The 13,776-nt window shown below is 31.0% G+C and overlaps 1 protein-coding gene across 1 annotated transcript; it reads left to right on the top strand.

Moving 5' to 3' along the window:
- The first annotated feature begins 8,173 nt into the window (after positions 1-8,173).
- Positions 8,174-10,175, top strand: LOC124926302. The gene is made up of 5 exons (XM_047466498.1): positions 8,174-8,629; positions 8,936-9,229; positions 9,304-9,519; positions 9,625-9,753; positions 9,838-10,175. Exons 1-5 carry the CDS (start codon positions 8,333-8,335, stop codon positions 10,054-10,056), a joined length of 1,155 nt encoding a protein of 384 aa, XP_047322454.1. The 5' UTR covers positions 8,174-8,332; the 3' UTR covers positions 10,057-10,175.
- The last annotated feature ends 3,601 nt before the right edge of the window (positions 10,176-13,776 follow it).

Here is a 13,776-nt window from a genome sequence, read left to right as displayed (position 1 = left end):
TAATATATATTTAATATTAAAAGAGAAAAAAGAGGAAAAAATAATATTAATAAAATAATATTATTAAATATAAAAAAAAATGGGATCCTATAAAAGTGGGTCCTATGCAACTGCATTGATTGTCTTACCCTAGTGCCGGCTTTGGATATATTAATATATGGGAAGAATGTCAATTTTACATACCAAGTTGTAAGAAGGTGTCAAATTTACTTATTAAGTATCAAAATTCTATTTATATATACTAACTTGTCAAAAAGTGTCAAATTTATTTAAACTAACAGAAAAATTTAACGGAGTTAAAAATTTTGCCACATGTAATATCCACCTATTTTTTATTTGTTTTTAATTTACATTACTTTAATTCTTTTTTCATTTAAACAAAACATTTAAATTTTTCCATATCCATTTTTTCTCTCTCTTTACCCAATTCTTCATTTTTTTCTCACTATTCCTCTTCATCTCTAATATAAGTAATCTATTTTTTTCTGAAATCTCTATTAATGAACTAGCTATGTCGACGTCAAATAATAATATTGTGATGGAAGAATAATCAGTTGGCCAAAAAACTGTGACGACGGTGAAGGTGGCGGAACAGCCGATGAAGTGTTCGAGATGCAATTCTCTAAACACGAAATTATGTTACTATAACAACTACAGTCTCGCGTAGCCGAGGTATTTCTGCAAGATATGTAGAAGGTACTGGACAAAAGGTGGGGCCCTCCGTAGTGTATCAATCGGCGACGACTATCGAAAAAACAGGAAAATGAAATCCTGATCTAGGATTTCAAACGGAGTTGATTCCAAATATTTCGGCGGTTCTTCATCAGATATGATTAATGGTGGGGATAGAAGATGAACAATTAAAAGAAATGAAGAGTTGGGAATAGAGAGAGAATAAATGGATAAGGAAAAATTTGGATGTTTTGTTTGAATGAAAAAAAATTAAAGTAATTAATGTAAATTAAAAATAAATAAAAAATAGGTGGATATTAAATGTGGCAAAATTTTTAACTCCGTTTAACTTTTTTGTTATTTTAAATAAATTTGACACTTTTTGACAAGTTAGTATATATAAATAAAATTTTGATACTTAATGAGTAAATTTGACACTTTCTTACAACTTGGTGTTTAAAATTGGCATTCTTCCCATTAATATATTCATATAGTTTATATATATTTCTTTTAATTTAGGAACATAAGAGAACCTATGAACAGTTTATACCACATCTTGGAATGAAAGATTTTAATGTTTTATATTTTTCTACGAAATAAGATGATTTTATTGATATTTACTGTCACCATAGCATACACCTAAAAAGCAAATCAAATAGTCACAAATTGTGACACTATTTATCAAAAATTAAATTAATGACAAAATATCAAAAGTTCAAAATCAGGAAAAAGAAATGTATATTTTAAATAGAAAAAAAATCTACTTCATAATTCTGCTCTAAAGCAGACTGTCTAGGTAGAATTAGAATCGGGATACTTAGACTTGATTTATAAATTTGAATAAGTCATGCATGATGGCCTAATACAGTGTTAGAATAGTTTAACTGAATAAATTGACGTGCATAAATAAAATATTTAAACGTTTATCGAATAAGTCGGATAATACGAGAGAATAAAAAATATAAGATGCAACAAGCGTAATAAACACAATCAGCCTTAAGCCATTATCGATTTGAATAAACATAAAAATATCAAATATATTTGAATGTTTAACAAATAAGATACAAATTATAAGTTGTATTCTTTTTAAAAGATTTATATGTGTAATAATAAAATAATGAGAGTCGTTTAAACACACAACAACACAATCATTATGAGAAAAAATTACCAAACATAAAAATAAGATAAAAACACAAACACATCGCACAACTAGATTATCGAGTGAGCTCATAAATTCTTAATTAAATTAATTAAACATAAAATAGGTGAAAACATTAATGTATCAGGGTGAATCCAAGAGTTAGATTTGGGATGACATTTATTTATGTTAATCCCAATAGTTGGTCAAAAGTTAATTTTGGAATGTTAGTGCTAAAACTTTAGATTTTGTATTTTATAGACAAATTAATCCACTTGGTCAGTCTCTCCAATTTTTTTAACTGATACTTGTGTGATAATATTGACATGTCGGCACACGGTATATACGATAAATATGATCATATGTATATAATTAAGAGGATAATGAAAATATACAACATTAATTAATTGAATAAAGGCTGGCTGGTCCAATTGATGTACAAAAAATATCGAGAAAAATAGATATGTGAAAAACAGTGGCCGACGATAGCGCTAGTCTCCCCTAGACATATGGCATGCAAATAAATAAGGGTTAGGGCCGAGGGGCGTTACTGGGACCGGGCTAGAAACAAAGGACAAGTGGGTGGTGGTATGTACTTAGTAAATTAGATGAATTGGATTACATTTAATTTTTCCCACTTTGTTCCCAATCTTCTTCCCTCCTATCCAACATGCCATCAATTCTCATTAGCCTTAATATCCATCTTGATCCCTTAACATCAGGCAGCCAGGCAAACATATTATTTACCAACAACCTACAAACAAATTAGGTCCACAAACAAATTAGATGTGCCTTGACCGACCTACCCTCTTTTCTTTTTTTTAAGTACCTCAAATTAACCCACAAACCCGATTTGAATTTATATGTTTAGCTTAGTACATGCATCTTTATTTTGCATTGTTATTTTTTATTTTATTTTTAAATTACAAGTTTAACACGACCCCACAAATTGAAGGTATGTTTCACTTAAATGAAAAAGATTTTAAGAATACGATAAGCCTATCAAACCTATGGGCTGGACTAGAACTAGAACTTAGATCTCCTTTTGCCCATTAACTTAAACTAAACATATATAAAAAAAAATGATTTGGGCAACGAAATTATAACGAAATCAAGCTACGAATCCGACATGTGCAGAAGAGAAAAAAATCAAAAAAATGGCCATGTGCAGGAGAGATAATTTTTTTTCGAAAAAATTGTCATGTTCGGGAATTCTTTGTCCCAAAAATGGCCATGTTCGTGAGATTTTTATCCCGAACATGTCCATTTTTTATTTTTTATATATATTTTTTTATTTCTCCTTTCTGTACAAGTGACACAAGCTCTATCATAAGTTAGGCAGGCCACGTCAGATTCGTGATCTTGTTTTCGTTCAACTATGTTACTCTTATCCCGGACTCATACAAAAATAATAACTTTTTTTCTCTTTTTCATTTCAATCTCTCTCACAATCCTTCTTTCCTTCCAATTCTTTCACGCATTCTTTTTCAGTCAATAAATATTTATTGTAATGATTAGAATAGAAAATTTGGAAGAGTTGTGATATAATTTGATTGACCAAAAAAATTATAAAAAAATTACCAGTGTCACATTATTCTCTCCCATATTCACTATTAGTCATATTAATTATAATATAAAAAACGTTGAAGGCATCCAAATGTATGGACAATCCTGATGTGAATAAATATAAAAATATATATTCATTTCTTAAGTAAAACTCATAACTAAGAGTGAACATAAAATTCGCTATCCAAAATTCGAGTCTGTATCCGATTATTTTTCAGATTCGGATTCAGAATAAAAAAATATTTTCGAATATCCGAACTATCAGAAGTCAATATTGTTTACGACCAATTGACAAGTCACTTTCTACAAAAGACGCATGTGACTCTTTACATTCTTTACATAATATAAAACTGGAAGTATGTGACTCTTTACCTTCTTTACATAAAGAACTACCCAAATAGTTTCAGTTTTACTCATCAGAATTTTTCTTTATTTTCTCTCTTTCATTTAACAACTGATGTCAACATTTGGATGTGTTCTTTCTAGCTTCCTATTATTTTAACATTTTCAAAAATTACTTTGATGATATTCATTGTCGTGATGCTTTTTATATTCTCTGCAGGATGAACATATGGATGCTACACTACCTATTGTTGTAAAATTTTCGATTTTACGAGCTTATAAATATCTAATTTTTTAATTTAATTTTTGATTTTGACTAATTTATAATTGTGTGGAACATTATATTTGAAATATGTTGTGTTTTGATATATTACTTTCTTAAAAAAATTTAATAGAGATTATTGTATTCAAGACAATGTGCAAAATATTTCGGATAATTTGGATTATCCGTATCCGTATCCGAAAAAAATCGAATAGTTCGGATTTGGATAGTTCGAACTCGAAGTAAAATATGAAAATTTGGATAGTCCGGATAGTTCAAGATTCGGATAATCCCAATGCTCACTCTTACTCATAACTACATCTACAAAGTTAATTTTATTAATAAAAAAATGAGTGACAAAGAAGCGAATTTGTGAGAGGGAACGTGGTTACCAACTTTGGAAAAAATGATATAGAATGATGAGGGGAGAGAAGAGAGAAAAAATTTGTTGTTTTGTAGGCCAATCAAATTGGGCCACCATTCCCTTTCAAATTCCCTCTCCCAAATTTCCTTTCCTAATCATTTCTCTAATAAAAATGTCATATTTATAAAATTAACTATGTATTTCTTTTATTCCATCTAAGTATATGTTATTAATTAAGCAATCACATGGATATGTTGCTCTAGTCTTCATATATAACCCAATTTAAAGGGGACATATATAGATTTGACTTGAGTAATCACCATTAATCATTAATTGAAGCTAGGCAGAATCTGATTTCATGCAAACAAGTGGGTCTGGCTCTCTTTATTGAACAAAACGGTGCATATATATATATTAGAAAGAAAATGAACAAGGCCATGTGCACCCCATGTCCCATTTCAAGTAGTTCTGTCAACCATAACATATTTTAACTGACAGCAAAATCAATCTGAAACTGTTGGCTCTATTATATATAAACTAATTTGAGATCTATATATGATCTACTAGCTAGATTCATTTGTGATCAAAACAAAATGGGTGTTTGTTCCAAGGAGAGGACATTATATGTTCCTAAAGGTCACTTGGCCGTTTATGTAGGAGAGGCGAACCAGTACCAGAAGAAAAGATTCGTGGTCCCAATCTCGTTTTTGAGCAACCCGTCCTTCCAAGACTTGTTGTTGCGCGCAGAGGAAGAGTTTGGCTTTAATCATCCAATGGGCGGCCTCACCTTACCTTGCAGAGAAGAAACTTTTCGAAAACTAGCTTTTCAATTGCACCACAAACATTAATTATTAATTGTTCATACATATATAATTGGACTAGCAAGATCAATATTAATTGGATCCAGCATCTTTCCATCTTTTCTTTACTCAATGTCTTCTCAATTCCTTTTTCACTCATACAACTAATTCAACTCTATATATGTTTGGATTTTTTTTCATTATTCCATAAGCAAAGTTGCAAAAATAAGGATGAAACATTAAATGCAAATATAACATGCATGAGTTTTCATGAGTTAATCCATTATTGTGTCTAAAAGTAATAAAAAAAATTATAATTAAAATCAATTTAATGAATTTATTAAACAAGTTTTATGAATATTAAATCGACAAGTAGAAGCGTGATTGAATCGAGCACATACTTTCAGTCATTATTTGTACCTTGATTTGATCGTCGATGAATCTTAGCGTTTCTATTGTGAATATCGTTTTCAACACGATACCCAAACTTTAGAGAATTTTCTAAACCTTTTGTGTGTTCTTTAAATCTCAATGATACAAGTTCTTAATAAAAATAAAAAAGTTTAGAGACCTCTAAAGATAACAAAATATATTTATAGAGTTATTATCATCAAATAATTATTTATAATTTATTTGTCTAAATATAAACTACATTAATCATATTTTATTTTATCATTATAAAAATTATTGTAACTATACAATTCAATATGTAAATTACAATGAATTAAAATAAATTAAATATAATAATAGAGATAATCTCCTATGTAATTCCAAAAATTCTAATGTACAAATTAATTACAATGAAATCATTTACACATTAATACTTAATATATATTTACATTTTATTTGTTATATATAATTAAATTTATGTATACATTCTAATTTATTAATATCATTAATATATATATAATTTAAACTTAAAAATATTCAAATATATCACATTTCTTTTTAATGACACGTATCTTATTCTTTCCCTCAATTTTGTTATGCTATTTTTCAAAATGGACCGAAATCAAAAGAAATAACCAAAAGTTCATAGCCCAAAGTGCTACTTGGAAGACGTGTCCTAACTCTCAAACAAATTAGACAATTTGCAAAGAGTGGTGACTTTATTGGCAGATTATTAAACTATCACGGAGATAAGAGAGTTTTAAGATATTTAAATTGGACTTTTTTTTCTTTCTTTATTTCATTTTTTAGGTGAAAAAATAAAATAAAAATTAAAAAGAAAGAAAAGAATCTTCATCAATCTCCTAACACTCATAATTATAGTTAGTTCCCAAAATTTCACTAAACTTATTATTGAATCACTTAATTAAAATTGACCCAATGTTAATTCGTAAAAATTAATGTGTTAAGTGGGATATGTTTAATTAGATTGGATTTAAATAAGTCAAATATAAGTTCCTATTAAGTTTATTTTTATACTTAAAAATAAGTTTAATTATTTAAATAATACCATCCAAAAAACATCATCATCGTTCTTACCTTACAGCTTTCACTAGGGAAGGATCCAAGTAAATAAAGATAATTTTATCATTTTTTAATAATTAAATAAATAAAATAATGAATTATATTGAATTTTTTTTTAAATTAGGAGGTAATATTATTATAACTGTAACAAAAAAAAAATATTTTTCAAAGGTAGGCTGAAAGCACCCATCGGTCGCTCGCTGCCTTTCACAGTATTTAATTTACTGTTTATCTTAAATTATTATTATCTTTTACAATCAAATTAAAATATTGTCATGGAAAATTGTGTCATATAACACGTATATAGTCTACCATCAGCAAAACCACGTGTCATTCAGTTAAGGACCGACTTCCTTTTAAAAATAGATTGGGTCAATAATTTACAGCCAAAAGAATGAAAGAGAGACTGGTGGTCAAGTCTTCTTGCTGCCATTCATCCTCTTTCTAAACCGTACACGTGTCCCTTCACTTAATTTTTTTTATATTTTTTACCTCGATTTTAACTCTCAAAAATATTTTTTTTATCTGTATTTTTTTGAAATTTTGCGAAATGACTCTAAGTTCTTGTTCTCCTTAAATTATTTAAAAAACTTAAATTAAATTAATTTTCCAATCAATTATTTTTCAATAATCACATTATTCATTTCATTAACTAAAATACTAAAATACCCTCTAATTTAAATTATTATTTTATATTTTATTTATATATATTAATATCCTTTAAGTTTTTTTATCAAAAATAATCATTACATCCTCAAAATCATCCCCCATCAATTAATTTTTCTCTCTTGGTTTTTTTAAAAACCCATAACCGAACAAGGCTTAATATTTACATAAATTTAGGAAATGATTAGCTATGATAAATTAAAAAAAAAATGACATTTTCAGTTTGTTTATAAAAATAAAAAACTTTTTTATTCAGGCGACACGCATCACGCGAAATGATGGCACGATAATATTTGTAAAAATGATATCGTGCGAGATGCAAACATTATCGGGTCACGCAAAATCATTTTCTTAAATATTATCGTGTCATGTGATGTCATTTTTGCAAACATTATCAGATATCTCTTCGCAAAATGATATTTTGCGAATAAAAGAGTCATTTTTGCAAACTTTATTAGACCCTAATCATTTCCCAAAATGATGTCATTATTGGTTATTCGATGTTATTAGTACTTGTATCCCTTGTGAAGTGACACCTATATATAAAAGTGAAACATCATTTCTCTCATTTGTTAATTTTTTTCTTTGTATATGTAGCATCGAACTACTCGTCATTATTAAAGATCATTTCATTAAATTTCCCGTATTTTTATGTCAAAATCAAACTAAATTTAAAATATTTAACATACCATTGTTATTAAGATCATTTCATCAAATTTTCCATATTTTTATGTGAAAATCAAACTAAATTTAAAATATTTAACCTAGTAATGATAGATTCTTTGTAGATAAATTTGTTTATTATAAAATGAATACAATCATTTATTTAAATGAATTCAAAGAGATAAGAAGAAGAAAAAAAGACGGTTGGCTCTTCTTCCCATATTTAAACCACCATCATCTTGCTAGCTCTTGAAAAAGAATACAGAGTGAATGAGAAACGTATCTTGCATAATCGTCGATCACAAGAACCATACAGAAAGCGAGGGTTTGCAATTAATGTAGTGTCAGAAGAAATTAGAAAGTCACATTCGAGAGCTGATTATGCAATGGAAAGAGAAAAGGACGTGATTGTAGTGGAGGATGGGAAGGGGAAGAAGAAGATGATGATGATGACGACGGAAAGTGGAGCAAATCAGGTGATGGACGGTTCAGATATAATGGAATTAGTTGGAAACAAAGAAGTTTTCACCACCTTTGTCGACCATAAGTTTCAAGATCTCGATAGGGATCGTGACGGTCATCTCTCTCTCAAAGAACTCCAGCCAGCCGTCGCTGATATCGGTGCTGCTCTTGGCTTACCTGCTACCGGTTCATCTCCTGATTCCGATTATATCTATTCCCAGGTTTTCTTCATCTTGTTTCTAATTGATGACCTAATTGAATTGTTATCCATCAACGAGCATGATTATTGATTATGACATTTATAATTTCATTTTCTAGGACCTTCTTTTCAAAGTCTCTAGACTTTTCCATATCATTAGTCTTATCAAGTTATCAAGTATTAGTATTGTTGTTCTAAGGAGTAAGGACCACTGATTTACTACTAAAACTTGTTAGTTGCGTAAAGGTGAATGTGAACCAGAAACCATAAACATTTTGGGAGAATTGACTTTTCCGTCCTTTGTTATATTGCATCAATATGTGGGCAGATTTTAAGCGAATTTACTCATGGAAAGCATCATCAGAAAGTGAGTAAATCCGAATTCAAGGCAGTTCTTTCAGATATTCTATTAGGTATGGCTACCGGTTTGAAGAGAGATCCAATTGTCATTCTTCGTATGGATGGGGAAGATCTGATCGAGTTTGTTAACAACCCTGCTTTCGAAACTGAGATGATCCTCATGTTATCTGATATTATTGATGGGTCACTTCAAGATTACGTTGTTAATGCTCTCAAGAAGCTTACTGTTGCCCAGGGAATGCCCCCTGTTCATGATTCCTGGGTAAATTCTAGAATTTTTCATTCTACTTGGTTATTAACTTCTTTGTTTGTTCATTTCTTTCTTGTGTTTGGCAGGTAATTGATAATATTATAGAACCTGTTCTTGAATCTTGCAAAATTGGGAATCAGAAAGAGTTCTCCCAAGAAACATTCATGGAAGAATTCAAGAAAGTGGTGGAAAGAATTGGGCAAATTCTCAAAGAGCAACCTGTGATTGTTGCCCATAGTGAAACTACCTTTGATGGGAGTGAGATCAAGAGGCTACTGTCAAACAAATTTGAGTTGGATAAGGTTATTAATTTGTGGTGGCTGCTTCTCCTTAAATATAATAAAGAAAAAAATGATCAAAAAGTCCTTATTAAGAGTAATTTCTAAATAGTCCTAACATTGTTTCAGACGTTGGAGGAATCGATGAAGAGGGTGCCTAAAGATAAACATTTAAAGGTTTCTACAGAATACATAGGTCTTGCCCTTGACATTGCTGCCCCAACTGCAGGCTTGCCACCATTAGGCGCTGTGGATGAAGTAAAACTCCTGCCCAGTCAATAATTTGATTGTGTTTTGTATATTTGTGGATGATGAATGATAATGTTGTTGTTTGGGGTGCAGATGGACAAAGTGATAAAGGAAGTGTTGAAGATGTTGAGTGTTGATGATGGGAAGATGGTTAAAGAAGATGAGATGAAGAAGATATTGACACAAGTGCTTGGAAGTGTAATGTTGCAACTGCAAGTGAATCCAATCTGTGTTTCTACGAGTTCAGTTGTTCATGAACCCGTTGTCTCTGCTTCAAATCTTTTGAAGCCAGTGTCACCAGATAATAATTAGCTACTATGTTAATTTAAGTTTCATGTACTGATGGAAAAATAACCAAAAGTGTGACTATGTGCACTTCTTTATAGCCTAACAATGAAAAATAAAGATGAAACTTGGGTTTCTTCATGTTTCTTAAGTGTTTTATATGCTGAGCAAATTTTTTTAATTTTTATTTATTTTTGATTTTTTTTTTAATGTTTAGAAGCTAGCCTAAACATATATTGGTCTCTTATGAACAAATTAATAATCATATACTAATTGTTTAGACCTACAAATATTGTCCGACTTCTTATGGAGAAGGTATGGGAATTTCTTTTAAAAATTTTGTATTTTTAGATGGAGTACTTAAACATTACATAATGTGTTGTAAAGAGGTGGATTCGACACCTAATTTGTTTTTGCATTGTAAATGAGTGAAGAATTGAAGTCTAGTTTAGAACATTGTAAATGAGTGACGAAATGAAGTCTACTTTTAGAACATGATTAATATTGAGTGGGTGATGTTTAATACACTATATTTTATTTAATTTTTTTAAAAACGACAAAATTTATCTTTATCTAATATCATTTTATTCATAATTTTCTCGTTGTTTTTTTAAGTCCACCCCACATTTTTTTTCATGCCACCCTAACTCGGATTCTTGGATCCGCCCCTAGTTGTTTGAATGTTTTGATAAAAATCATGAGCTTAGTTTGATTGAGTCGACGTGTCCCTATTTCGATTATTTTCTAATAGACTATTTGACTCGAAATGATTTGTGATACTTTTAGTGATCATGGTCGACCGATGCGTTTACTCCACAACGTTGTTATTATAACGATAGAGGATATCTCTTCGAAAAAACCAGTAAAGACCGTCATTGAAATTGATTTTATATTATGTTTGTTTGTTGGTGAACATTTTTAACTTAAAATTTTATTATTGCCCCAAAATAGTCATATTTCGAGTATATTAGGTGAAAAAGTGAACACTCGTATTTTTATATTATTTTTAAATGACTATTATATTGTATTGATTATTTTTTTTAAATTAAAAATAATTTTATGTAAAACAATCCTATTTTGAAACATGGATATTTATTTAATAAAATGGGATTAAAACTTAGTAATTGATTAATAAAAATATTAGATAAGTACAAGGGTTTGATGCATGATTAATTAAAAAATGTAATAAATATTAATGATAAAGTTATTTAAATAGATTATGGAGGGACCCAACAAATAGCACAAGCCTTTAGGGTTTTTTATTATTTTTTAATCCCTTTAGCATGGGGAAATTTGATTGAATAACCCTCATAAGAGGGTTATTTCCACTTTTAACATGTCATTAATAATTTTATCATTTTTGACCTTTTGCCTTGGCAAAAGGTCAGTTTTACCCTTTATTAAAAAAAAAAAAAAAAAATTTGATTTTCCCCTTTCTTCTTCTCTTCTTTCGTTCTCCTTCCCTCTCACTCTTTTCAACTCTCTCTCTTTTCAACTCTCCCCCTCCTCCGTCTTCGACCGATCCAGCCTCCCTCTCCCCGACGACGAAAAGCTCCCGAAACATCAACGGCGATCCAAATCCATGTAACCCTTCCTCTCCCCCGACCTCCGACGAGCCCTTGACGAAAAGCAGAACGACTATCCATTGAAGGTAAGTTTAAGGTTTTATCTTATATTCCATGCATGCTGAAATGGAAGAATGGTTTAGGTTTAGGTTTAGATTTATTGGCTGTTGCAGGTTGTCGAAGGCGAATGTGCATCTGTCGCAGACGAATACGCATCTGTCGCCTGCGACAGATCCGCATCTGTCGCCTGCGAATGCGCATCTGTCGCCTGCGACAGATGCGCATCTGTCGCAGACGAATGCGCATCTGTCGCCTGCGACAGATGCGCATTCGCAGGCGACAAATGCATTTTTCGCCAGATGCATTTTTCGCCTGCGACCTTTTGTTTACTTGGTGTTTGTACAAACAATGTTAGTTTGCTTTCTGACATTTTGATTTACTTATCAGATAACTCAGCACAAGTAAATCACAATGGGTGACTGAAAAATACTAGGCTAAACAATCCATCTTCTGCAGATGGTTTCACCGTTATATTTGCCAAAGCTAGAGATGAAAAGAAAACCAGCGGTACTTCCGGCGCCACCGCCCCTCCTCAATCCACATCAAATTATCAGTACCCTTCAGCGGTATATGTCTAAAGATCATACCTTTATAAAATTCATGGGATTCACACCCTTAATTCATTTATTCATTTGCAGGAGAAGAAAACTAGGTTTTGCTGTTTTTGAGATCAAGATCACCATGATTATAACGATAGATGATGATGATGATGGTGTCTTTATGGATGATGATGATCATCATGGCCGATGGCTCATAAAAGAGAGATAACAATGGATCAATCAATATGCATGTGTATTAATTAAAACGCTTGTGCTTGCCCGGCTCTAGTTTTTTTTTTTTTTAAGAACTCTTTTTATCTTATAATTAATTAATTCTTTCTTTAATATGGATTCTCCATGCATGGATAAATCATTGGTTAGATCGATCGATAGATCTCTATTCTAATTAGGCTAGTTAGAAACAATTTGTTCATATCATTAATTATTAATTAATAGAGATGATTTCTTATAATCTAATGGTTCATTCATTAATCATAATCAAAATACTTGAAATTTAATAATTTAATGAGCAAATGTTTCTATTGCTCCTGGATTAATGAAAAGATTATCACTGTTTATAAGCATTGTTCATACCATTAGTAGTGATTTGATATATGTTGTAGGTTTCCAAAGAAGGGTTTCTTAAAAAGTTGATAAATGGGTTAAAAAAACAAGAACAAAGTAGCTAGAAACAATTTGTTTATACCATAAATACGAAATAATTAAAAACATAAATTAACCTTAATCAAACCACTAAAAATTTAATTAAAGTAACAAAATAGAGCAAGATGAATCATAACCATCATTCCTCCATAAGCACCGGACAACATAGAAGAAGACCGGTTATTTCCATCTTCGTCCGGTGACATAACTTTCACTACCATCTTTTGTCCAAGTTGGCAATGACCAGAAGCGCCACTAATGAAATAAAACAACCCAGAACGTTCAAACTCAATTTTTGTATGACCATTGTTAGAAAACGAAATGGGTCTTGTTGAATTGCAGTTATTGAACTCTGTTTCAGTCACCTCCATTACAGAGTCCTTCTTGTACCGAAAACCTGAAAAACAGACCACCCATTAACTCAGCACAAGTATTTTAACTCATAGTAGTCATCTAACCCAAGACCTTCAATATCAACATACTACATAAAGGGTCATTCCCACTTGTGCTGAGTTATCTGATAAGTAAATCACAATGTCAGAAAGCAAACTAACATTGTTTGTACAAACAACCAAGTAAACAAAAGGTCGCAGGCGAAAAATGCATCTGGCGAAAAATGCATCTGTCGCCTGCGAATGCGCATCTGTCGCAGGCGACAGATGCGCATTCGTCTGCGACAGATGCGCATTCGCAGGCGACAGATGCGCATCTGTCGCAGGCGACAGATGCGTATTCGTCTGCGACAGATGCGCATCTGTCGCAGGCGACAGATGCGCATTCGTCTGCGACAGATGCGCATTCGCAGGCGACAGATGCACATTCGCCTTCAACAACCTGCAACAGCCAATAAATCTAAACCTAAACCTAAACCATTCTTCCATTTCAGCATGCATGGAATATAAGATAAAACCTTAAACTTA

This window comes from Impatiens glandulifera, chromosome 2 (assembly GCF_907164915.1).
Source record: "Impatiens glandulifera chromosome 2, dImpGla2.1, whole genome shotgun sequence".
NCBI lineage: Eukaryota > Viridiplantae > Streptophyta > Magnoliopsida > Ericales > Balsaminaceae > Impatiens > Impatiens glandulifera.
Note: the sequence above shows the minus strand (reverse complement) of the source record. Positions and strands in the feature narration are given on the sequence as shown.